This window comes from Bombus bifarius, unplaced genomic scaffold, assembly GCF_011952205.1.
Source record: "Bombus bifarius isolate JDL3187 unplaced genomic scaffold, Bbif_JDL3187 scf7180000007984, whole genome shotgun sequence".
NCBI classification, from domain to species: domain Eukaryota; kingdom Metazoa; phylum Arthropoda; class Insecta; order Hymenoptera; family Apidae; genus Bombus; species Bombus bifarius.
In genome coordinates this window covers 1216699-1242847 of record NW_022884367.1, presented here as the reverse complement: position 1 = coordinate 1242847, position 26149 = coordinate 1216699, and the positions used below count along the sequence as shown (strand labels likewise).

Below are 26149 nucleotides of genomic sequence, written 5' to 3'. Positions count from 1 at the left end.
TCAACCTCCAAAAATCGCTAGTCAATATTTTACATATTTTACAAAATAGAGAAGATTGGATCAGCCTATATATAAATTGCATCCATTAAATTTCTTAAGGCGTTTCTCATTGTCAGAAAAACCATTCAACAGAACCAACCACATACTTAATTTAGGAAATCACTTTCACCCGTTAAATGTAAAGGCGTCGAGCTTCAAAAACTACGTTTTCAGCTATCATCTTTGACATTTCACGTACTACCTTGACAGGAATGAGATCAGACCAACGTATATTACATACATATAACTTACTGTCATCGCATACGTCAGAATTTCTGACAAGTAAGGGAAACAATTCCCAGGTGTACGTACGCTATCGGAAGATGAACAGGTGTCCAAAGGTGCTAGGAAGCAAGCTGAAGAACCAGCATGCTGCGCACGCAGTCGGCGTGAATCCTAACCACCCTTCCCGAGTCTGAACCCCCGTCGGCACAATGTTGAAACTCAAAGTTAAGCGCGCCGTCGAGCCGGACCAGTCTCTCTGTGTTCACTCTCTCGTAAAGAGAGATAATAAAAGCGCAATCTGATATGGCAACTGGCATGGTAATGGCGCGAAACACTTGACTGGAAGACGGCGGTGCGACGCGTTCGCCGCGACGATGCAACCGACGTTCCGCGCTCAGAAACACCGTCGTGATCGCGAAAGATCGCATTTTCCCAATTCCGGGCACGAGCTGCTTCCTTATGAATGCGTACGTCACTTGGTGAAGTAATACCGCGGAAACAGCCGGAACAATGTACGGTATGCTGTTGGAGAGTGTGCAGCACTTTGTGCAGGTCGGTAAACGTATGTACAAAGAAAGAGAAAAAGATAGACAACTCTGTGTGTGAGTGCTACGCTTTTCGCTAAACCAGTACCCGAAGATCCTGTTTATTCTCGTTCCTCATCCGTGTTTGAATGGTACCTCCTCTGTTATCCTGAATCAACGTGTGTTAGCGTTCGATTACGTTTAGGTATTCGATTGTGTCAGGCAGTTAAAACGGTGTGCGTGAGTTGAAAGTTGAAAGAGAATTGATACAATCAGCGGTATTCCTTGATCCAAAATAATGTAGTTATTACATGGTGAGATAAGAAGGAAATAGCAGGGCAGGAAGCACATGCACCGCTGTACAGGATTAGTGTGATAACTGGGCCCGCGTTTTAACCCTGTTGTGTTCTTTCAGTTATTCTTAAAGTTAATTGCTTTCCTATTATTAAGAAATTATTGTTAAGATTCAGGAAGAAATTGAATAATAATTGTTGATACGCGTGGTTTCTAATTTTTATTTTTTGTTGAGAATTATTTGATATGTTAGAAGTCTTTTTGTTTGTTAAAACGAAATTCAGAGATAGAAACTTGAGGACTGTGAGAGTTGAGCAAAATTAGGGACAGAATATTGCTAGAAGGACACTTCTGAACTGTTATTATTTCTTTAATAAGATACGTAACAGTAAGATGAATAAACGTGCTCTTTATAAATTGCGGATATACACGTATAAAAATTCCTATTTTTGTGAACATACCTAAAAAAGGTGGAACGTAAATGGTGATTCATGTTGTGTATTAAATATTATAACGACTATTCTGCTTTGGATGTTTTCTATATTTCTGCGTATTATGTGCATTTTTGCGTCCAAATTTTTCATAAGTTATGATTGTATCTTTTTTTTTTTTTTAATAAAATCCACAGAATTCTTTGTCAGTGAGGAATATCTTGTTTTATGTTTTATATATTTCGCGAGTTATTTATGTCCGTGTTTAAATATTTCCTGTTACAGACATGAATGTAAATATTTGGTAACGTATGCAGTATACATATAGGTTCATTTCTGTTTCCTAGTTCGATGAATAACTTAAAATCTAGAAGTATAATTAAATATAATTGTATTAAATGTAAGTGCCGCACTTCTATAAAACAAAAATATGAAACATTAAACACAATTCTAACAAGTAACAATAGGATGACTTATAAAAATAATATCTAATTCCCGATAATCAAAATCTTTTATGGTACTTCGTTTTTATATTTAAAGAAACGTGACCCATCTTGATTTTTAGCATCACCCTGTATATTTGATGTTGATCACTTCGATTCGTACCAGTTAAACTGATAATGAAAGTTTCTCTAAATGCAATAGTTTTTTTCCTTATTAAATGTCATTACTTTTTTATTCCTATATATGCGCGTACCACTTTGCTATGAAATGTCAAACTTTGTTATCTTAGTAGATATATGTACATCAATTTTGTAAGAAAAACATAGGGGTATTTGAAAGTATGTGCAATGAATCTGTATACTAGGTCGAGAACAAATCTTTCACGTATTGTTGTAGTTTTATAGTTATAAAATAACGTGTAAAATGCAAAGCGAAATCATATCGATTATTTATTATACAAAATGAAAGAAAGTATTCTTTAGTTCTTACTTTGCAGTTAATGGTACACATAAATTTTCTTTTATCAATTTCTTTTAGAGATCTACTACCTTCTACAACGACTGTATATCATTCTATAGAATTATTATTACTGCTACAAATACCGCATTGCGTTATAAAGTTTTTAGTATTCGAAATAAACCTTTACAGTCTTTTCTACTTCGCTAAATGTTATTTCTTACCAAGAGGTAAGCAAAGAGTTTCCTAAATTAATGTAGCAGATGAATAGTTATGCATTCTAGTAATTAATAATTACAAATTTTTTCTATCGCATGTAATCATCATTTAGAATAGATTATAAAATAATTTCATTTTTTTAATTTAATTTAACTAAACCTTTAAGTCTGAATGGATACGTAAATGGCCTTCAAAGTTATATATCTGTACAATTTACTTGAATCCTCTAAATATAATTTATAACCGAAAGATCATAAAATAGTTTTATTATCACAGATTATTTAACAATTAAATTCTTACAAAATACAGCATAATTCGTGACTCAGTACTCGCAAACAATAGTGTGTATAATTAATGCCTACATTTATCTAACAAATATAATTGGAAACTAATTAATACAGACTAAAAGTCGCTCGATAGAACACCTTGAGGGAATATGAAATTAATCGAAAAGAATTTCTCTGGGAATAGAAATCATAAAGGAACATGATCCGATCTGCAACGCGATAGCTTTCTCCAATATCCTCCTTTTCTCAGTCTCGGCGATTTACGTCCGTTCTTAATCATCTTGATAAAGTATCCCAATTTGTTTAAGTATCGATGACTGAAATAAATATCCTGATTCCTGCACGAGTTTTTAATCCTCCCCGTTTCCGGAGCAAAACGATCGAATGCGACCATAGAATTGTGCTTTCGGAAAAATTGCCTCTCCTTGTTCAGCAATTGTTGCCTTTGCAAATCTCAACCCTTTTCAGTCATACAAACAAAATGAAACTGCCTTACACTGCAGTTCATAAATATTTGAATACTTAGTCGACTTACAGTAACCATATTTAAATTTAACGAAAGTTTTATAAATGAATGACTAGAGCATGGATTTTCGTGACTAAAGATAAAGATCAGAAAATGAACGAAAAGATACTTATCTTATGTTTTCCTCCTATGATCCTTCATTTAGAAATGAAAGAACCTGAGGCACAAGCTTGTTAAATAATAAAATAGTTTAAAGTGTGACGATCATAAACAATAGTTTTATTATTAATTATTATATTAACTTTTTGATTTGGGCAATTTAATAGCTCAATTACACGTAAGTATGGTGGCCAAAAAGAACAAAATCAGTACAGTTCGATCTATCTATAATTTTATAATGAAAGTATATTGTGTCAAAAATAAGCAAGTGTCTGGATACTTTTGAACGATCGTGTATATCGATGTGTTTATCAAGCGGAGTGCAAGTGGCTGATTTATTGTATCGTCCGAAAATAATCAGTCGTTGCAAAAAGAGTCACGTAGTGGCCGAAGGAAATGGTTTGAAGGTACGCAACAAACGAGCTACCTGAATATGGATGGATTCAGACTTCCTTTCGGTAAGACGCCTTAATTGTACGAAGATTTAAAAATAGCATCGTTCTTCCGTCACTTAAGGACGCTAATTTGTTTTTCTAAATAACTTTTGTATCAATGACGACCACTTAGTCAACAATTTATTATTTATTGTTCACTGTCCTTCGGTAAATATCTACGAAAGCAAATATCTCGTTTGAAGTTTCTGCAACTACGAGGCAACTTTAAGGAATAAATTTTATGTAAGAGGAAAGCTAGCTACACTATCTCTGTTAGCATGCATGGGTCGCGTCGTCTTGATTAATTCCTTTGAAGAGATTCTACAAGGTAATTGCGATCTTTAGAGGTATTAAATCGATCGATTGAAAGTTAGGAAATCATTTAATTAAAAAATTAAAAGTCCCTTGGACATAGTATTAGAGAATCGTTTGATTAAAAAGGTAGACAACCATTTGATCGCAAAATTAGAAAATCGTCCCATTAAAACTTAGAAAATCGTTTGTACATAATTTATGAGGCAAAGTAATTATTGTAACGAGGGCTGATAGAATTAAAATATACGATAAAAGTTGTACTTGTGCATAACTCAGTGTTTAATTGATATTTGATAATTAAACATTGACGATTCGTTCTATTTGAAAAATTTGCGTGTCCATTTGACATGTTAAATCTCACGAGGTCTCATTAGTGTGAAGACGATATTAATTTTCGTGACTAAAGTCATTATGTCGGAAACAGCATTGATTATTCTACGGGGAACTAGAAATTGGCTTGATTGCGCGAATCAATTTCTTGTGAATATGTAGAATGAACAACATTTTGTACATTTAACGATATACACATGTGTATTAAGTGATCGTTCTGTGAAATGTAGTAATGAATTTTTAATATTAAGCGTACCAATTGTAGTTCATTTTATAAGTACTTTGTGCATATCAAATTAATCACTTGTAGAAAAGAACAGACACGAATTAAACTAATGAGTTCATATATCACATAATGAGATCTAATAAATAAAATTGTGTATTTTATTTGATTTTGTAACTTATCAATGTGTGGAAAGAATAGAATTATAGATATGATCAGTATTAAATATTAGGTGCAGAGAAGGTTTTGCCTGTACTTTTAATTTTGCAGTCAAACAGAGGTACCTCAGAGTGAGATTCTTTAAAACTTTTTAACATATCTGTGTACGGCTGACGTTAAATTTTTAAAATATAAGTCAAAAAAAGATTAAGAAAACAATGACAGTAAATGTGCTTGTTCAAATTTTTGGTTTATTAATAAAAATTGATTTGAAATTGTTGAAATATTATTTTCTTTTAACTTTAATGTAAATAATCGGTTAACAGTTTATTCTTGCCCTTATTGTAACTATAATCTTTTAATATTTTCTCATATTTATTTGTCATCCGATATCAGTAAAGATATAGTCGATAAAGTACAATACACATAAAAAGTAATAGTCTGTGAAAATGATATCAGAGGAAGGAAAGGAAGTTTAAAAATGAGCCACGTGTCAATGTTTTTAAAAGTTCGACGTGAAAGAGCAACAATAAAGAATTAATCAATACATGTAACGAATGGAAAAAGTTATCAACTTAAATGAAAAATATTTGAATGATTGAAATTTTAAAAGTCTTAAAAATGAAGATACATTGTATTCATAAAAGTATAGAATTCTTTCTTACACCTAATAAATTCAATATCTCTATGTTTATAAATGAGTTTCATGTAAATAATGTCCAACAGCATTTTTCAAAGAAACTAATGAAGAAAATTTTATTAATTTTAGGATAAGAAATATACGTGTCCCGCAACTTGATTCATGGTAAATTAAGTACAGCGAATATAAAGTCGTTACTTATAAATGACGTAACGAGTTCCATAGTACAGAGTTCGCTCTTTGTTTTTCGTGACGTGGAAACAATAGGAACTATGAAGGGTGAAATATTCCCCGGAGCATAATAAAAACAGCTAAACGTTTTATCCTTTTATATTGTCTTTTCTCACCGTTCTTGAGCCATTTTTATCGGAAATCAATCATCTGGTGGCACAAAAATCTGCGTGAAAAAAATAAAATTTTTTCCACGTTCTTCATCGACACGTTGAACCGTGAAAGATCATTTGTCTGAGAAACTAATATATCACTTTGACATTTTTATTTTATAACATATTACATTTTTATAAAAAGTTTTCTATATTTTTTAGAACATTAAAATTTCCTATGGTATTACATTTTGAAATTCCAAATGTAAATGAAATTTACAATAACGTTTTCACTGACTCTCTTCACACTACGTGGCTTTCGTTATAACGTTATATTACGTAATACAATTTTTCTAAAATAAAATTTCTAAGACTGGTATAAAATGATTCTCTAAGAAAAAGAAAAATGTGAAAGAAAGTAATATGGAAAGTAATATAACCAGGATGGAAAAAGTTTGTTCAGGAAGAATGCTAATAATGACAAAGCCATCAAATTCTCGTTACAGTTAGAATACGGCGAGGATGTGTGGCTTCAGCTCCTGGAAAGAGCTGATTGCAAACATATGGTTTTCAACACGCGACAAACGTATCCCGACGAGCTTATGACCAATTTAGCTGCTGCATTAGCCGAATGCAATGGCGAATCCGTGGAGGATGTAATGCAATTCTTTGGGAAGTGTTTCGTTAGATTTTTTAGCAACTTAGGGTAAGTGAATTTTCTGATGTTTTATGAGTCATGTACAATCTAAAGATACCAAGTGTGGGATAAAAAGTTCCTTTAGAGTAAAGAAATATATTGCTTGTTTAATTCGTGTGAAACAATTCTATATTGCTCTAATGATAAATGTAAAAATATCAATAGCATGTATGATTGATAATTGAAACCTAAAAAAACGTAATATGTAGATAAAATGTGTGAAAATGCTTGTTTTATTGTTTGTCTAGTTTGTACTAAACAATTTTATGTTACTCCAAAGAAAGACATAAAGAAAGAAAAATAATGTATAGGTTAAAAATGAAGGAAATATAATATGTGGATAGAAAAAGAAATTCTTAGAAACATATTTGGTGTGTTGCAAAATTGGAGGTATGGAAGGTAATTGTGACGTTTAAATATCAACAAAGTCGAAGTCATTTACGGTCGCACAAGTTGAAACACATGCCTGATTGAATAGAGCTCGTACCACGATATTGAATTCAGGTTCTGGCTAATTAAACGAACCAATTACTATTATACATCGAGAACTACGTGATGTAGAATTAATTATTACCTGTGGGAACGAGCATAAGATCAATTAAAAGCTTCGATTAATATTTTGTTGCATTTGAGTCGATACTTCAGTTGGCATCATTAGCAAACCACTCCTCGGGCAATCAAAAGGCGTATTTACCACTACCTGCATCAAATGTTTCATCTTATTTTACTGTGCTTTTTGTTCTTACTCGATGAAAATAAAGAGAACCATGTATTGCAATAGAGTTGAAAACTATTTGCTAGATTGTCTCTATAATATACTTGTTCTTGTTATAGTTTATGCAACCAGAATCATGTGGTATACTGTTTTATCAATTTTCAATGTCTCAAGAGGGAGAATTATTTGAATATGGAACATAGAACGTGGTTGTAACTCATAAATCTTTTTTTAACCATCCGAATAATCAATCAAGCTTTAAAATTATTACTAAAGAATATTGGTATAGAAAGTTTTAAAGAAATATATTGTAACAAGAAATTCATTTTAATTCATTCGAAATATATTTATTCTTTCTTTTTTTTTTTTTTTTTTTTTAGTGGAACTAAACGAATTTTATTTTGATGTGAATTTCTGATAATGCAAGGGTTGATAAAACATTTCTTTCGAATTGTATAAGAATCCTTGTTTCGTGTCACTGCCGTTTCCATTCTTCCAAATATTCAAAAAGTAAAATTGAGATTCTTCTGGATTAAAATTCAATAGCAATTATTATCTTTGTCACAGATATGCCTGCATGATAAAAGCCACTGGTCGTTATTTTTGTGACTTTCTACAAAACGTTGACAATATTCACATGCAAATGAGATTCACGTATCCACGTATGAAAAGTCCTTCGATGTACACTACACACGTCGACCCACAGGGTGTGGTGTTAGTTTATCGAAGCACCAGGAAAGGATTTACGCACTATCTTATGGGTAAGATAACACAACTTTTTAAGATAAGTCTTTTACTCTTTACGAGTGCTTCTACTTTAACTTTCGCTTAAAATATATATATATATATATATATATATATATATATATATATATATTTATATATATTTATATATATATATTTATATATATTTATATATATATATATTTATATATATTTATATATATATATATATATACATAATAAAATCTAAAAGATGCAAGAAATTATTTTTCACAAGATAAAATCGATATAAATTTAGTTACAAAATATACAACAAAGGTTCACTTTCATATTTTTCCTTAGGTCAGTTATTTCAAATAGCGAAAGAGCTTTACGAAACAGATTTAGTCATACGAGTATTAGGAAGTTCAAACAATATCCCTGGATCCAGAAGTGTAATGGTTAAATTTAGAATTGATTTCGACAATCGTGAATACGTGAGTAATTACATAGAAATATTTCAATCCATGATATACGAGTAGGTATACGTATAAGTTATAATTTAATAATTAACCCCTCGTCGGCAATACTAAGCCGGTCGGCATTATGGGCCTTCCAATTCCTGACCTAATTTCTTACTGTTTTCAACTTTAAAAATATCTAAAAAAATTCTCAGATACTTATCATAGTCTTTAATTTACCATACAAGTGATACTTCAGCCAAATGTTTAAATCTTTTTCCAATAAAAATAAAAATTTGACACAAAGTTGTGAAAAAATGGGAAATTGTTTGAAAGTACACAATTTCGTAATAAACAAATACTTTAAGAACCTATTATAGGATTTTACCGATAAGACTATGATCTTTCGAAAAAATATCAAGAAATTTCTCAACCCTTAGAAAAGTATAATCATTTTAAGATCTATATTTGCGGGATTTTTGAGTGGATTATTTATTATTGAAAAATAACACGAGACACGCGTTGAGAAAGAAAGACTGTGTATCTCATACTTATTAAAGTATAAGGAACATAAAAGCCAGATGAGACACTGACCGTTAAGAGGTTAGTATATTATATATGGAAATGAAAAAAAAATTACGCGACATTAAAATGACGTGGGCGGCAATATGAGTCGTTGAAGGTATGGTGCTCATATTACCCTCGTAGTATTTAGAACTGAATCGGGGCTACTGAAGCAAACAGTATTTACTCAGTCAGAGTCCTGTAGATGTAAGTTTTTTTATCTGACACCTTCGTTTGGGAGAAATTAAACAATAAAAATTTCGTCTGGACCTTAACGACCTATATTGCTGGCGGGGAGTTAAAATGAAAATTTTGTATCGTTTACTAACTATCTGTTCTAATAAAAAGGAATTATTTTTAATCAATATAAAACAATATTAATCAATATATAATATAAAAATTTTATATAGATAAAATGTAAATTTAAAAAACTATTAAGATTTTAGCTTAGAACATTGGAATAAATTATTCTAGCTCTTACAATGTTCATCGCCATACTCGATATAAAATTTCCATGCTTTTTCATAAAATAAAATTATTTTTTATTTTCTTTGTATTTACATATATATCTCCACTTAAACTTTAAAATTATTCATGTTCACGTTCTTAGATCGCAAAGAACAACAGTATGAAAACTCCACTTGGCCGTGAATTAGCACCGGTGTCAATATCGTTCCTTTTACGTCTTTTCCCATTTGGAGTGGTAATCAACAAAGACATGAAGATATTGGGGGCCGGTGATAAACTCCTGCAAGCATGGGGTGGCAGTTCGTCCATTTTGAATAAACACGTCACGGATGTTTTTAAATTTCGTAGGCCTAAAGGGATATCTTTCACGTGGGGAAATGTAAGGGAGCTTTTTATGACAAATAAAGCAGAAAGTGTCTAATTTTCTTGAAGTTAAGGGATAAGGATATTGCATTATATAACTATATCTCATATCCATGTAAAATGTCTTTTCGTATAAGGGTCTTTCATATTGAGCTGATATAACTTTCTATTTCGAAAAGTTACACGTTTGGAAAATAATTCTCAACGCTTCTAAACTTATATTTATTTCAATTACTATTATACTACATTGTTTTACAAATTAATGATTTTGTCAAACGAAAGGGGACATTAAATTAAATTATATTTTTACATACTTTATAAAGCATAGTTCTTCCAAGTAACACTAAAAACACGTAGGAGTAATATTTAATGGGTGAAGAAAATTTCTGCTTAAGTTTCACTATGAATTTACCTAAACATTCATAAAGTTTTCATTAATATTGTAAACTTCTACTTTAAATTCTCAATATATATAAAAATTCATACGTAAAATTTAAAGTAGAAATTCTCAATATCATCGCCATTACTCCGCGTACTAACTAATAAATTAATCAACAAGGAACCTTGATTACGTATTTTATCAGTTTTATAAAAGTCTACCTACTTTCCAAGAAAATAATATTTCATTACTATCTTCTTAAGAAAAGCTCGTCTTAGTTACTCTCTCGCAACATAACCATCGTAATTAATTCCTCCTTAATAAGTTCATTAACAATTTATTCCTTAATTGGCATCCATACTTATCAAAGTCTTCGACAAAGTGATAACTTACCTGCATGTGGACAGGTGATGTACTTGCATTCTGTGATGTTCGAATTGGAGCTGGTCAGATTAAACGATAACGATGCTTCATCTAACTCGGACAATACCCCAAGCACCAGCTCGGGATTGGATAGGCGAGGCAGTCAAGGAGCCAGGAGCATACTATTGAAAGGTCAAATGAGATATATCGAGGATCTTAAAGCAATTATTTTCTTATGTAGTCCCCTGTAAGTTGACGAACATATGTATATATGAGCCTCTCAGAAGCTAAATTGGTCAACTTGATGTAATCTATCTCGATTTTATTGATTTTATTGGTTATGACTATGTGATTGATATTCAACTTTTACAAAGATAGTGACCTACGCTATCGTTCAAAAGTTTAAAATGGATTATTTATGGTGAGAAGAAAATTGGATTTTTTAATGGAAAAGTATGGATGGATATTGATTAGTACGTAATTATATAAAGAGTGAAAAGATTCTATTAAAATTACTAGCTCATATTTTTCTTTGTATTTTTTGACAATTTAATTTTTGATATAATACTCTTAATTTCTTATCTTTATATTTGATCCTATATCTAATAATAAAAAATTCTAAATGAATTTAAAATAAGATAATTCGAAAACTAATTTTAGATAATAATGACATATCATTTTTCTATTATATGAGTTTTTAATATTCCATGTATAATAGTTGATCAATACGGCTTCTGAGTTGCTCATCTCAAAATACCAAAGAACGAAGCCGGTAAGAATATAAGACAATCAAAATATCTTCGACAGAATTAACAGTTTAGACGAATTGCTTAACATGGGCCTGTACCTGAACGACCTAAATCCTCATGGCTTGAGTCGTGAGTTAGTACTCGCCGGATGGCAACATTGCGGAAGGTACAATATTATTTTTTAACTACGGGTAAGATTGACTGAACTATAATTCCACTCGTTTCAATTAGATACATTGTCATCGACAAAATACATATATGTTTCGATGCGTTATGTCAGATTAGAGATGATGTTTGAGAGGGCTGAGCAGAGATCAACCGAATTGGAAAACAGCTACGCGTTGCTGGATCGCTGGAAGAATAAGAGCGACGAGCTTTTGTATTCCATGATCCCACAGACGGTTGCTGATCGATTGCGTGCTGGAGCTTGTCCTTTAAGCACTTGCGAGGTATTTGAAGATCTTGTAAAGTAATATTTTGAGTGTTTAGCGTTTTCAAGATCTCGTAAAATATTATTGTAATGTGTCTACGAAATATTATTGTAATATATTTTATCATTCTTTGTAGCAAAGTGTATAAATATGCATATATTGGATTTTGTCACGATTGTCGCTCGCATAACGGACACTGTATAAATATTGGACGTTATCTCTGCGAAATATTACCGTACCGTAATCAGTTTTATTCGAAATATTATGGTAATTGATCATGTTAAACTTTAACCTTTACGCTGCCATATTTTACTGTAGTCGTCAGTCCATAATTCATGAAGGGATATGATTTTGATCCTCGAGCTATTAGAATATATTTTCTTCCATTGTGACGATACTGACGACGGTATAACTGCTGACAACGTGAAAGATATAAAAAAGAGAGAAGGTTACAGAACCTTCTTTTTATTCTAAAATTGAGATTTTTCGAATTAGAGCAATTAATTATGCAGTGTAAGGGTTAAGCCATGAGAGTAGAAATTTCGAATAGATGAAATGACAGAATAGAATTTATTTAAAATAGAAAGCTATTATATACACATATTTAATTACTTTAAATATAAAAAATTTGTAATACAGAAAAAATTAATTGTTACAAAGCAAGGAGTCAAAATCTTCGATGTCCGATAGATTAGGGTTTCAATATTCTTTTCCTTTTATAGTCATTCGAGTCTATTTCCGTCTTATTCTGCGAGCTTTGCGACTTCGATTATTCAACGATCGAAGGTGCAATGGACATTGTCTCATCGATGAACGCTGTTTTTTCTTGTTTCGACTCGCTGATGGATGAATTTAACGTATACAAAGTGAGTTTCATATGTAATTTAAGCACTCCACTGCATTATTGTCAGAATAAAAATAAAATAAAAATACACGCGAGAACAGAATGCACCGATAGTTTTATAGACGTTTCAACGCAAGATATTTTACCTTCATGACTTTCAACAGGTAGAAACAGTCGGCCGGGTCTATATGGCAGCCAGTGGTGCGCCGGATAGAACGGAAAATCACGCGCAAAATATCGCAGACGTTTCGCTGCAGCTGCTGAAACACGTCCGATCCCTTAAGTTACCCTCTGGTGTCGATATTCAAATTCGTATAGGTAACTTAACACGAGATTTGTTTCCAATATATTTCAATTTTTATAATTCAATTCTTTTTTATTTTTCTCTCTTTCTTTTTTCTTTTTTACCAGATAATAAAAGTCATATAGACAATTTAGCCCGAGATTCATTTGAAATAAATCTTTTATGTTTCGTTTTCTTTTTACTGTCTTATCCTCTTTTCTTTTCTTTTTTTTTCTGTTGCCATCAAAGTAGACTTAGTTTTTATAACAGATAGTCTGGTTTTCTTTCATATTTTCGAGCAATTGAGCGAGAACGAACATAATATAATACAAGTGTGTTCTACTTTCCTAGGAATCCATTCTGGACCAGCTGTAGCAGGTGTAGTTGGCATCAAAGTACCTAGATATTGCTTTTTCGGTGACACTGTGAATACTGCCTCTAGGATGCAAACGACTAGTCTGGTAAGTTCATTTATTTATGGTCAATTCCACCGCGAAAGGATTGAATGAGTAGAACGAGGCAGAATAAATTTAAATAGACGAGTGAATCTTTTTTATACGAAGGGATTGAACGCGGTAGAAACATTGAATTTATGTGCTACTATTACCAAAATTGAATTACTTGAATTAATATAATTTTATACATTTTAAAATATGTTATGTTTTACCTCGCTAGTAAATACAGCTGTAGAAACTCCATAATATTATTTCTAACAATTTACAAACAAGTTAATCACAATTAAATTTCGAGACATATATAGCCATTTCGAACTTACAACTTATCCAGATTTAGTACTCTCACTTAATAATTCAACACATACTATTTTAGACCCTATTCTACATTGCGTTTTGTTCTGTCATAATTTAAAAGAAATAAAAATTCTTATCCTTTCATTGCCTATGTTTACGACACAATCGATTTTTATGTTCGACCAATTCAAATTTATCAGTGTACACAGTGGTTTAAACATTTTCACGATTCAGCCTGGAAAGGTGCAGATCTCATCGGATGTGAAAGCGTTATTACCACCGGATCGGTATTACGTTGAATCACGCGGATTGGTTTGGGTCAAGGTTCGTATCGCAGCAAGTTTAATTTAGGGATTCCCGCACACCGTGTTGTATAATTCGTTGGTTTACTGTTCCGTGCAGGGTAAAGGTAACATGGAAACTTATTGGTTATCCGACAAAGTAGACACGGACGGTAAATCGACTGAGCAACAAGCTACTAAGCCGGAAGGACTTCTAGTCACTGATATTTAAAACGTGGTCAAATGGCGAGTTAGATAATTCTAATTATTTACTAATTATACTTCTTTTTATGGTTCAATGATTGGATCCCTCTTAGTTAAAGTATCCATTCTATCATACAAAAACTGAGGGAAAATAAAGTTTGATTACTTTCTTTGTGCCATAAATATTTTTTTCCTTTTTTATTCATTCTAAAATATTCAATTCAAAACATTTAATTCATAACACCCTCTGTAGAGTAATTTCACTTGAAAGATGAAGAAACAAAAGACATTTATTTCAAATATATTAAATATATGAAATATTTTGACAAAATGAAAAAATACTGCATAGGATATTCTGACTAAAGGGGGCCGTGTTAGAAACAATCAGAATCACTTTATTAACGTGCAATCACGCGTACAATCGACATATTGATTAGATTGTTTTAGTTTTATGGTGATGTATAGAGATATGATAGTTCGTGAATAATCGTGGCATATGCGTTTACTCAAATATTTTTTAGGTGTTACTCGTTCATAGATTTCAATGTTATTTAATGTAAATGTTTTATACAATGATTCGTCGAATGATGAAAAAGATACGGAATTTAGTTACAAAAAGATAGTAAACGAACTTTTCTCCCATTTTAGTTATTTCCTCCCTTTTTTCCTTTCTTATTTTCCTCGCTACCTCCGGTATATTATAGGCTTAAGAGACTGTTTGCTGAGCTAAGCTTCCTCAATTGCTCTTTATATCCTTCCTCCAGCAACATTTTCTTTTCTTTTTATTTTCTTCGTTTCCACATCAATTCGTTCACACCTATATCTGTTATATCTTGTTTTTACTATTATTACCTTTTAGCTTCAATATCTTAAAAACTAATAACATTTTTAGTACATATTTAAAACAGTGTTCGTTATACAGAAAAGATACACACATGGATGTTAGACCTTAAATGCATGGTTTGTATTAAATATAATAAAACATTTGGAGATTATTAACTTATGTCTCAGAATATCACAGAAAAATCATTTTAAAGAATTATCTGGGGAGAAAGAAATTATGTGTTGCTATACAGGATAATATTTCATTAAGCAATTGCAAACAATCGGGATTAAAATTTCAATAACTTTATTTAATATTAACAATATAAAAAGTTCGTTTGTAACGTAAATATAAATAAACTACAACGATAAAATTACAATCAAGTTAAAAGTTGAGTATCATCGAACATTTTACGTATAGATTGTTATAAATATTTAAATTACCTAAAATGTGGAAAATATTACGAATTTAATGTCATAAAATCGATCGATCAATCGTTTAAATAATCGAATTTATATTAAATGAAGAACAATCGACGTTTCACTGTATAACGAGTAACGCAAACGACACGATAGGCGTTTGATTTCTTCGTGACACGACAAATCATGCTGCGATTGGGTAGCAGGTACGTGAGTTTTCACCGAAATTCCACGTTGAAAAAAAAACAGAGAAAGTTCAGGTGACTTTCTTTCTCGTGCGTTCGATGTTATGTACGAGTCGGACGCTCGATACGTGCCTTAATTTTCAATTGTCTCGCCTGCATCGACGTAGAATAACGGATCGCGAAGCTAGCTATTATTTTTAACTTCTCGTAAACTCCATGAAACTAATTTCATCCCTCTATAATCTTCTATCTTTCTTTACAGTTGAGAATAAAGTTAAGAATTACGTATGATTACATACTTTCTTTTCTTTTCATCCCACAGTCACTAATAATTAATTCATTTGGCTTCGGCCTAGCTATGAAAATATATTGAAATTTCGTTATTTACTAATTTTGATCATTTTCTCATATTCCATAATGTAAAGTTTCGACATAACTTTAGTTCTAAGATATAAAATCTTAAATTTCTTTATCAAAGCAAAAAATTAACAATAGCTATTGATAGATTACTTGGTAATAAGAGGATACAATAAATATGAAAAATAATATTTAAAAAACACAGATACGTAATTTTGACATTATAGAGGGTTAATCTATATATGTATAGTTGATAAATAAATTTAGTACTGAATGAAAGACCACCAAGATTAAATATGCTGAGCTTGTAGTCATATTGTTTCATGGTCGACTATAAAAATTCGTTAAAATCCTAAATTCCTGGAAGAAATATTCCACGAGGACGAATTCTAGTCTTTTGAAAAATACACTCGTAGAATCGTGCGAGTATTAAGTTTTCAGTCGGCCAGGACGATGAATAGAAAAATAATCGAAACATGAGTCAAGATTCTTGTACACGTATCGTGACCTTTCGATTATTATTCATCGTTTAAATTAACAATAACACCCGTCCTCGGTGTTATTCGCTATCCATGAGAGGTAACGATTCACCCTGCTGTAAACGCCGGGATAGCCAGGCTTCGCGCATCCTTCGCCCCAGGATACCACTCCTGCGAATTTAGATGTGTAAATTCGTTTAGCTATAAAGCAGACAATGGACGAGATACAAAGTGGATCCTAATTTAATCTGAATTCCGGAAGTATATCGAGAAGTAAGAATTTGTTTTGCATTACGATTATATGATTGTAAATCAACACATTTCTCACTGATAATTTTATTGTGATTTTACTCTTGTGATTGAAATTAATAATTGGTAATTTTACTAAGAAAGATGCAATCTTTTGCAATTGTCATTGGGACAAGAATTTGGAAAGTTGGTGTTTATTAATTAAATATTTTTAATTGAAATAAATATATGTAAGAGATTTCCTTTCTCCAGAGTCACTAGCAATTAATCTGTTTGTATATAATACTCAGTTATAGGAATGTGGAAAAATATTTTTATTTACTAATATTAATCGTTTTCTTATTTTCCAATTTATTGTCACTATAGCTGTTATTGTGATTATAATTCGAAATCTCTTTGTTTTTCCAGAAACATATTGATCTTTCATTGACATGTAATACGCAACTTTATGACTCACTCTGTATCTCTTCCACCGAATTTCTATTCTTTATCAAACGATAGAACACGAATCTTACCAACTACTTGATAACTGTTGTCATTAAAAACATGTAAGGGGCCACCACTGTCTCCCTAATAAAAGAAGAAGAAATCAAACATTATAATTTTAAACAACATATTTTTCTCTTTAATATTAAGTGACGAACGTGTACACAAAAGTTTGATGTATGTATATGTGTCAATGTATATGTGTAAATGCAAATGTATAAAAACGTAATAATTTTATTCGTACGTGTTGTAAATCGAAAAGATGTTAGAAGCAACAACGAAAGGAATTTTTCTTTTATTACCTGACACGAATCCTTGCTTCCCTCTTGATAACCTGCGCACAGCATATTGTCTGTGATCTTCCGCGCCGGATATTTAGTTGCGCGACACTCGGCATTCGTGAGAATCGGAACCGTCACTTCCTGCAGAGTTTGCGATATCGAGCCAGCCTCTTCTAATGCGCCCCAACCGGTTACTGTTCCATTTAATCCAGCAAAAGTTTTAGCTGAAAATGGAGTTTATATGTGCTTCTTTCAATACACTAGAACTTTTTATTTTCGTTTCTTTTTTTAATATTCGTAGGTGCATTAAAGGCAGGCACAATACTATATTTTTAGCAATAATACGGAAGTTAGTATTGTACTCTCTATTGGTTTCATTTTTTGCTTTTAATCTCTAATAATCTAACCTTTTACTTCTATTGCGATTACAAAAGATATATATAACAATTTGATAACAAGTGGAATGCTCCCCAAATATCGTATATCAAAATAATCTAAATCTATCCAACAAAGATAAGAAAAAGATATGAATATACATTACATATGAATACATTGCGAGTAATTCATCCCAAATTCTACTAGATTAATATTAATTCAAATTCAAATAAATATTTCAGAATTTTTTTTTTTTTTTGAAATTTTTCTCCATAAAAACGATGCTCGCAAAGGAGCGGGCAGAGCAAAAGAGGGTGAGTACTTCTCATCCTTGTACGTCCCCGCGTCGAAGGGTGATTTTGCGTCGCCCTAGGTGATCATAGTAATCGTCATGCCGAGGAGGTTCTGGGTCCTCCTCGTGCATGCACGACGGTCCAGGGGATGGTGTTAAGAAGTGTGGTCTCTCTCAACGCCCAAATTAAGCTTAAGGAATGGCTCCCTCAGAATGGGAGAAGACGCAGGAGTGCTCCCACAGCAATTCGTAAGAGGTCCTGGGGCACTCCTGTTAAGAGTTAGGTAGGCCACCGTAGGGTTTTAGTCGGCAAGTCCGACACTACCCCGCCGCTTCCCAGAAGAACGGCGGGGTGTCTATGAGCATTTCCCCGAGTATAAAAAGAAAAGATATTTTTGAATTTGCATTGGAATGAATCATAGCAAACAAAGCAACTAGAATTTGAATTATAGTAAACGTCTTATTGTTAAATCTGCACTTTAAAGAAATATCACGTCGAATGGAAATTTATTTATGATTTATATCATGCACAAAGCTACTATACCATTGACTATCGCAATATTTAGAACGTTACCTCGTTCTGGAAGGCAAACAGGCCTCATCTTTCCCTCGAATCGAATGGCGTCCTTCAGTTTGACGAGCGCGATGTCATTGTTATAGTTGTACGTCGAATAACCGCTATGCTTGATCACTTTCTCGACTTTGAATTCTTGAATCTCTGTCTCTGTGGTAGAATTGCGATCGTGCTCTAATATCCGAATTAACATGAGTTTCGGATCGAACCTGTTTCAATTATTTATGGATTGAATTCATGTTACGATAGATCAAGATATCAATGGAATAATTGATCGATTAAATAATGTCACACGTGTACTGTCATTGTTATATATATTACACCACATGTAATGAAAAATTGCTACTCTTTATTTTGTTATTTTTAGAAAAATCGTTTAAAATTAAGAGAAACGAAAATGTCACAAATTTCTACATCAAATTGCAGAATAATCTCAAAACAACGTAGCGTAAGAATCCTATTATAACTATTATCGTATACGATACAGCGAAATGATTCGAGTTGTTCTAGTGTCACTAATGACATTGCCGATGTTGCTACACTATTACCGTATATAATTATGTACTATATAATACTGTATACATTATTATTGTGTATAATAAATTACTATATGGATACTACAATATTACGAAATCACCTGTCGACACAATGAGCAGCGGTTAATACATAACGAGAACTTATAACAGATCCGCCGCAATAGAATCGTCCTCTAAACATCATTAATGCCATCCATGGATATTGATTAACTTGGGTCTCAACACCACCTACGATCCGTTTCTGTGTGTTCGTTAAACCACATTCTAGAAAATAACATATTATTACATAAGTTTAATTAATTTCATTAAGTAATGTTCTTTAAATGCAAAATAAAGGCATAAGTAAAAACAAAATAATAACAATTTTTATTCATTGGTTTATTTGAATCTAATTTATCTGAGTCTTTATTGTTGTTTTATTGAATTTATTTAACATTACTTTAGTCCTAATTAACAATATTAATGTTAATGTATCACACAGTTGTAAATGAAAAACTTATATAAATTGATCTCTATTAAATAAGTCATAAAGAGTATTTATTGTACATCTTCAAATTTTTAATATTGAACAAATAATCTTGTTTCGAGTTTCAACTCACTGCAAGGTAAACACGATTCAGTCGCTGGTCTCGGAAGTTCAGTTGTTGTCACGGGTACTGTTATGGATCCACCAGCGGATATTAAACTGGCCAGCCATTCCCAGAAATTTTTATCATCCGTAGCTGCTATATTATACTGCGTTGTATTTAAGTCAACTTCTTCAATGGGGATTGGCGAACGTAACTATAAATTTTTATATTTATGTCACCTTTTGCTGTTTGCAGGAACAATATATTGGAAACAAGAATTTGTACTTTCCGTAAATCTTAAGCGAAAAATTTATATTTATTTTAACAAGATCTCTAATATTTATTGCAAAATGCCTTTATTATTACTTATGATTAACCAATTGCATAATATACAGAATAAGATATTAATATAAATGTGTTATAATTAATGCCTTCACACATTATGCTTTAGTATATTATTAATTAACTAAATGCGATAAATGTATTTATTTTCTATAAAACTGATCGTTCAAATTTTAGTGTATTATGTCTTTTTCACAAAACTATCCGAAAAATGTGTTTCTACCTTTAATAACTAAGGAAAGATCAATTTTTCACATGCTAAAAAGAGATGCGATCCTCAGAAGAACAAGGATTATTTTATCGAGCAACATTTATATTTTGAATATTTATGTTTAAAAATTGAAGTCGATAAATATTCAACACGCAAGCGCGTACTTCAATCTTTGATTTCAAATTCGAACGTACGATTGTAAAAACACAGAGCATTGATCTGAACATCTTTCATTGCCGTTATGTGTCCTCAATAAAAATTCTCATTACATATGCAAAGCGGTAAGAGATTATACCCAATAAATATTATAACAAATTCTATTCTTCGCGAAAAAGAAGCCATGAAGTTAGCTCTAACGCTTCACATAAAACCAAAACTCTAATAAATCGTAAGATAAAACTTACATTTGATTCCCCAAGAGGAAAGGATGACCCTATAAGAATTTCATACTATCATTCTTCACTCGTGATTCAATTCAGCCATTAAATTTCATTACCCCTATTTTATCAAACATCAACCTTAACTTTTCCAAGGACGAGTTTACTTCAGGACGGTAAAATGTTTCTTCAGATAAGGGAAAGGCTATTCTTTATTTTTCATTTTTATGTGTTCAAAGAATACAGATATGTAATGTCGGAAAATATCTTTAAATTATGAAATGTTTCAGGATATATGGTACAATCATGCACCTGTATGTAGTTAATGTATTTTTCTACCTTCGTGTATGAATAAGAAATAAATTAAAGGAATACATGTAGTAACGTACGAAAGTTTCAATTAGTGTTTCATATATTCTACTCTTGCATGTATTAAATTAGCGATATTTAAAATGAATATAATAGAAATAAATTCTAAATTTAGAAAATATTGGAACAAAGACTTTTTACGTATCTATAATCCATATTTATGTAAAATAATCCATAACAACAGAGTGTAATGATCTGTAAACCCTACGAATAACTTACAACTCGTGACTCGCGAAATTTCACCAATAAATTAGTTTTCAATTATATATGTTTTTAATTAATTATAAGAAGTTAATTCACTCAATTAATCCAATTATTCGTGCACAATTTGGGAAAGTGTCGAGATCTTTTGTAAACGATGTACCACGATTAATCGGTTACTTACTTTCTCGCAATTAACGGCACACGTTGCTGCGAACACAGTGATCACGCAGAATATCGTACGGATCCACATGTTCGCGTCGATCGCGGAACGAATACTATCTTGACACGGAACGAATACTATGAATTCTGTACCGCTTGGCCACTGAATAAAAGGGAGCAACCGATTGAATCGGACTCGGAATCTACACTTCCTACCAGGTCGACGTACACTTTCACACAACACTTCGACGATGCTCGTCACTTCTTTATTTATACGGAATAGTGGACTGGCGAGTAGCTGAGGTGAAAATTTAGGCTGACCGTATGTAAATTTACAGACGCAGGCAAACAACATTGCGTATGGAAACGACGCAAGTATAGGTGGAATCCTGCAACGTCGATTGTACGGTTCGCCAATCTTGTTTGTCCATTCGATATTAAACAATGGTATACCGCTTATATAAACAAAATATATAGAAATTTTGTAACTTACTAAGACCTATGAACTATCTTCTTATTTTCCTATTTATTGTCAGCATAATCATCATTTACTGTTATCTTAGTACGTAATCTCCTTATTATTATTATTTTTTTTTTTTTTTTTTAGAAAGATATGGATTACCTAAATTTATTGAAACCTATTACTCAAATTTATGAAACACTCGCTTTATATCTGTTTCACCGAAAATTCCATTTTTTATGAAACATTAGAGCATAAATCTTATCAACTACTCGATAAACGTCGTCATTACTGACATGTAGAGGATCACCACGATCACCATAATAAAGATGAAAGAAATAAAAATAGTAAATTTAAATAGCACATTCTTCTGATAAATATTCAGTGACACACGTATAGATACATAAATGTTTGATGCACGGTCGTGTGTAAAGGTAAATGTACAGTGACGTAATACTTTCATTCATATGCGTTGTAAAGCGAGATGTTAACAATAATGATGGAAGGGATTTACCTGTCATTATCTTGCGCACACTCTTGCCTTCCTTGTCGGTACCAGCGCACAGCACATCGTCTTGACGGATACTTAGTTTTACAATAGTTCTTCATGCAAATCCAAAGCATCATTTCTTGCATACTATCTGAGTTGCGTTCTTTTGTTCATAATATAGCTCTACAAATGGATTTTGATATGTTTTTTTTAATAAAATAGACATTTTTTCTGTTCCTCTTTTAAAAATATTTCTAGGTACAATAAGATCGAAAGGTTTGGTACTTTTATCAGTAATAGCACATAAAGTTTAATTTTCTCTTTCATAGAATAGTGTTCAATTTTTAACAATTTCGTCCTTTTAAAGAAGAAAAAAATATTTATAGCAATTTCATAACAAGTGAAATTTCCCTTAAAAATTGTATAGCAAATTAATTTAAACATGTCTATCAAAAAAAAAGGAAAATAAAATTTTACTAGACAAAATAGGTATTTTTGTATTGAAATGAATCGAATTTACATTGAAATGAATCGAATTTGAATTAGATCAAACTTCTCATTCGGATGCGTATCTTAAACAAATATCGCAAGGAATGAGAAGTTATTTCTGGATTATGCCATGCATAAAGCTATCGTACCATTGTATAATACAACATTTAGAACGTTACCTGGTTGTGGCAGACAAGCAAACCTCATGTCTGTATTGAATTTAATGGTGCCATTCAGTTTCAGGCGTGCGATGTCATTGTCATTATTGGACGGTGAATAACCCTTATGTATAATAATTTGCACCGCATTAAATTCTCGGCACTTTATGTTTATGGAATCCCTGTCGTTCAATATTCAAATCGACGAAAGATTTAGCTCCTAGTTGTCCCAATAATTTATGGATTAAATTTATGTTACAGTAGATCAAGATATCAATGGTATAACTGATTGATTAAACACTATCACATATAAATTACACACACACACACATATATATATATAATATATATATATATGACAGTGGATCAAGGTATATGGGTCATAGCACCCTTATGCGGGTGAGGCATCACTTTATTGTCTGTTTTGACAACTAACATAATCAACAGCCTTGCCTCATTTACACTTATCTCCAAGACGAGATTGATACCTTGATTTCAATTTTTTCACGGGCAAGATTAAGTTCTGTATGTCAGTTTCGACTTATCGTGCGCCCATGTACATATCAGTAGTAATAATATATTTGTTAGAAAAAATAAAACCGATTAGTGTCAGGTCGTACTTACGATGAATTTATTTAATTGCATGGTGTACAAGATAAAGTTGTGACAAATCACTATAATTCTTATAGTATATCTTTGTATGGTAATAATGAGTATGTCCTAGGTCAGGACATGGTACAATTAAATTACTAATCTGATTTAATTCTTTTATGTTTTTACGATATGTTTAAATTGAGATGTTTATTGCTAATGATACAAATGTAGCGTGAAGCACCTGTTGCATTCCAGTTTTTGTATACTTCAGCACAATAACGTAATGAGGCAAATATCATTAAAAATAAAGATATAAAGATATCAAATAAAGATATTCCCGATGCAAAGAGAATGCCACTACATAGATAGCCATCGTATTCATTAATCGCAGAACACTAACGTTTGTAACTTCTACCACTGGTAATTCATTTATAGCCTTCGTTTGTAAAGAATATTTATTTTCCATAATTAAATACATAATAATCCAATTATTAAATGAAATGAAAACATAATGTATAGTATAAAGATAAAAATCTCGAGAGAATCGTAAATTTTACGACCACTAGAATTACGTAATTCCAAGAATAGGTAGAACAAGGCATTTATTAACTGAATCTCGCGTAATTTTTTATATTGCACAACATTTTACTATAAAGAATGGTATCGTGGAAGTAATATATCAGAAGAAAGATTAATCTACCTTATATCCTAAAATCCGTCTTTTTGATAAATTGGGTAATTCTAATATTAATTTTGTTTGTATTCTGAAGATAGATCATGTTCTTTGTCATTCTACAGAACGTGATCGAATTGATCTCCAGATCAGAGGACGAGGCAAAACCACTAAAAGAAGTCAGGAACATGCATAAAATATCGAACACTTTCCTGCATCCGAACGATCTTCTCTGTCCAATCAACACTCACCTTTGTCCGTGATTTCTTCCGTAAGCCACACATTCGTCCTACAAATTACAATTGTCCTTTCGTACAAACCCATTCACTGTAAAATAAATGACTGAATTCCAATGTAGAGGTGACGGAACCTCGTTACGATACTTGTTCGATAATGAACATAACGGGACGCCAATCGACGTGGGCGGATTACGGCGAAATCAGAAAGGAACAATAATTATTGGATCCTACGCGATCAATTGCCATGAGAAAATTATAGGTCGAGTCGATAAATCCGTGGAAAACATGATTTTCCCAAGTAGATATAGAATTTTCCCTTCCTACGTGCTTTATTCTTTCCTTGAAACGTGATCAGTAGATAAATATTTGTCTATGATATATAGTAAATAGAGTTCTTTCCTTGTTACGATTTCCGAATTTTTATATTTCAATTTTGCTAATATTACAACAAACAAATAAGAGATTGTTTTAGAAATATTTTTATCGTAACATTGTAGCGTTGCTACACTTTTTCCGGGACGCTGAAATTCCGTATGAAGAAAGACGATACGGTGTGTTTCCGACTAAGTCGTAAGTCGTTAAATATTTGCCTTGGCTTTACGAATCTGGGGACAAGTGCAAACGACTGTTACATTAACCCGATTTCAAACCGCAACGATAACCCACGTAACACTCTCACAATACCGCTTGGAATTTCACCTAGTCTAATCTTTACTAATTACACATCAAACGAAACTGTTTCATGGACCTACAATAATTTCTGTAGCCGTTTCAGCTTGTCTATGGACCTATCTCTATATGCCTTTTGCCGTCTGTAGCGTGCGTTGGGAAATGACGATCATTGGTGGAAACGAGACAAACGTTTACAAACATCCCTGGATTGTTCGCACGAGCAAACAAGGCGCATTCTACCGCGTTGGCAGTTTAATCATGCGGAAACACATAACACAATACATGGAAGGATGATTATCCTCAGTCGAAATAGTTTCATAACAGAGATTCCTTAATTCGCTTTAATGCCTTTAGTCACTTTAATCAAATTAATTGAAAATAAATTTTGTTTCCACGTCATCTAATCAACTAATACTTTTACCCTTCTAAACAAAATTCAAGCTGTTTGGTTCAATTCTGAAAAAGTTATTTCGTTTTGTAAGACATTCGAATACATTCACGAGTCACTGTATATAAAGCAATTTTGTTTTTTACAAGTTCACTTGTTCCGTGGAGAGCTCTAAAGTTTCTTTATTAAGCTTTTCGCGTCTTGGAAAGAAAGTTTCAGCTCTTGTTTCCTTTGATCTTGTTAATGCAGAATATAAAACGAGTGTTCTTCTGAACAGTCACTTGCTGCTGGCTTCTTCTAATATCACTATCCATGTCCCAAACCAGTCATTGTCTCATATTTTTCAGCAAAATTGTCATCTACAAATAGAATTGTTACGTTTTGAAAATTTATTTATCGTAGTTATCGTATATTGCAGCATTTAAAATATTATCTGTTTTTGGAAGACGAGTAGGTCTCATCTTGCCCTCGAATCAAA

At 32.0% G+C, this 26149-nt stretch overlaps 2 protein-coding genes across 2 annotated transcripts; one reads left to right on the top strand and one right to left on the bottom strand.

The window, feature by feature from the left end:
• The first annotated feature begins 356 nt into the window (after positions 1-356).
• Positions 357-14843, top strand: LOC117204917 (soluble guanylate cyclase 89Da-like). The gene is made up of 13 exons (XM_033442838.1): positions 357-816; positions 6475-6674; positions 7948-8141; positions 8446-8579; positions 9718-9954; positions 10725-10927; positions 11488-11595; positions 11710-11878; positions 12583-12726; positions 12869-13022; positions 13339-13448; positions 13971-14060; positions 14139-14843. Exons 1-13 carry the CDS (start codon positions 775-777, stop codon positions 14247-14249), a joined length of 1896 nt encoding a protein of 631 aa, XP_033298729.1. The 5' UTR covers positions 357-774; the 3' UTR covers positions 14250-14843.
• Positions 14844-16240: 1397 nt separating this feature from the next.
• Positions 16241-21688, bottom strand: LOC117204920 (trypsin-1-like). Its single transcript, XM_033442844.1, has 7 exons — positions 21531-21688; positions 19877-20060; positions 19379-19541; positions 18742-18950; positions 17522-17724; positions 17249-17303; positions 16241-16655 (listed from the first exon to the last, which is right to left on the bottom strand). Exons 1-7 carry the CDS (start codon positions 21597-21599, stop codon positions 16540-16542), a joined length of 999 nt encoding a protein of 332 aa, XP_033298735.1. The 5' UTR covers positions 21600-21688; the 3' UTR covers positions 16241-16539.
• Positions 21689-26149: the final 4461 nt, after the last annotated feature.

Excerpts from the sequence above, each read along its gene's own strand:
- LOC117204917 (XM_033442838.1), top strand. The coding sequence starts at position 775 with ATGTACGGTATGCTGTTGGAGAGTGTGCAGCACTTTGTGCAG. Across the intron at positions 11,879-12,582 it reads GTCCTTTAAGCACTTGCGAG|TCATTCGAGTCTATTTCCGT; the intron begins GTATTTGAAGAT and ends TTCCTTTTATAG. Across the intron at positions 12,727-12,868 it reads ATGAATTTAACGTATACAAA|GTAGAAACAGTCGGCCGGGT; the intron begins GTGAGTTTCATA and ends GACTTTCAACAG.
- LOC117204920 (XM_033442844.1), bottom strand. The coding sequence starts at position 21,599 with ATGTGGATCCGTACGATATTCTGCGTGATCACTGTGTTCGCAGCAACG. Across the intron at positions 20,061-21,530 it reads GTGCCGTTAATTGCGAGAAA|TTACGTTCGCCAATCCCCAT; the intron begins GTAAGTAACCGA and ends AAAAATTTATAG. Across the intron at positions 17,725-18,741 it reads TGTTTGCCTTCCAGAACGAG|CTAAAACTTTTGCTGGATTA; the intron begins GTAACGTTCTAA and ends CTCCATTTTCAG.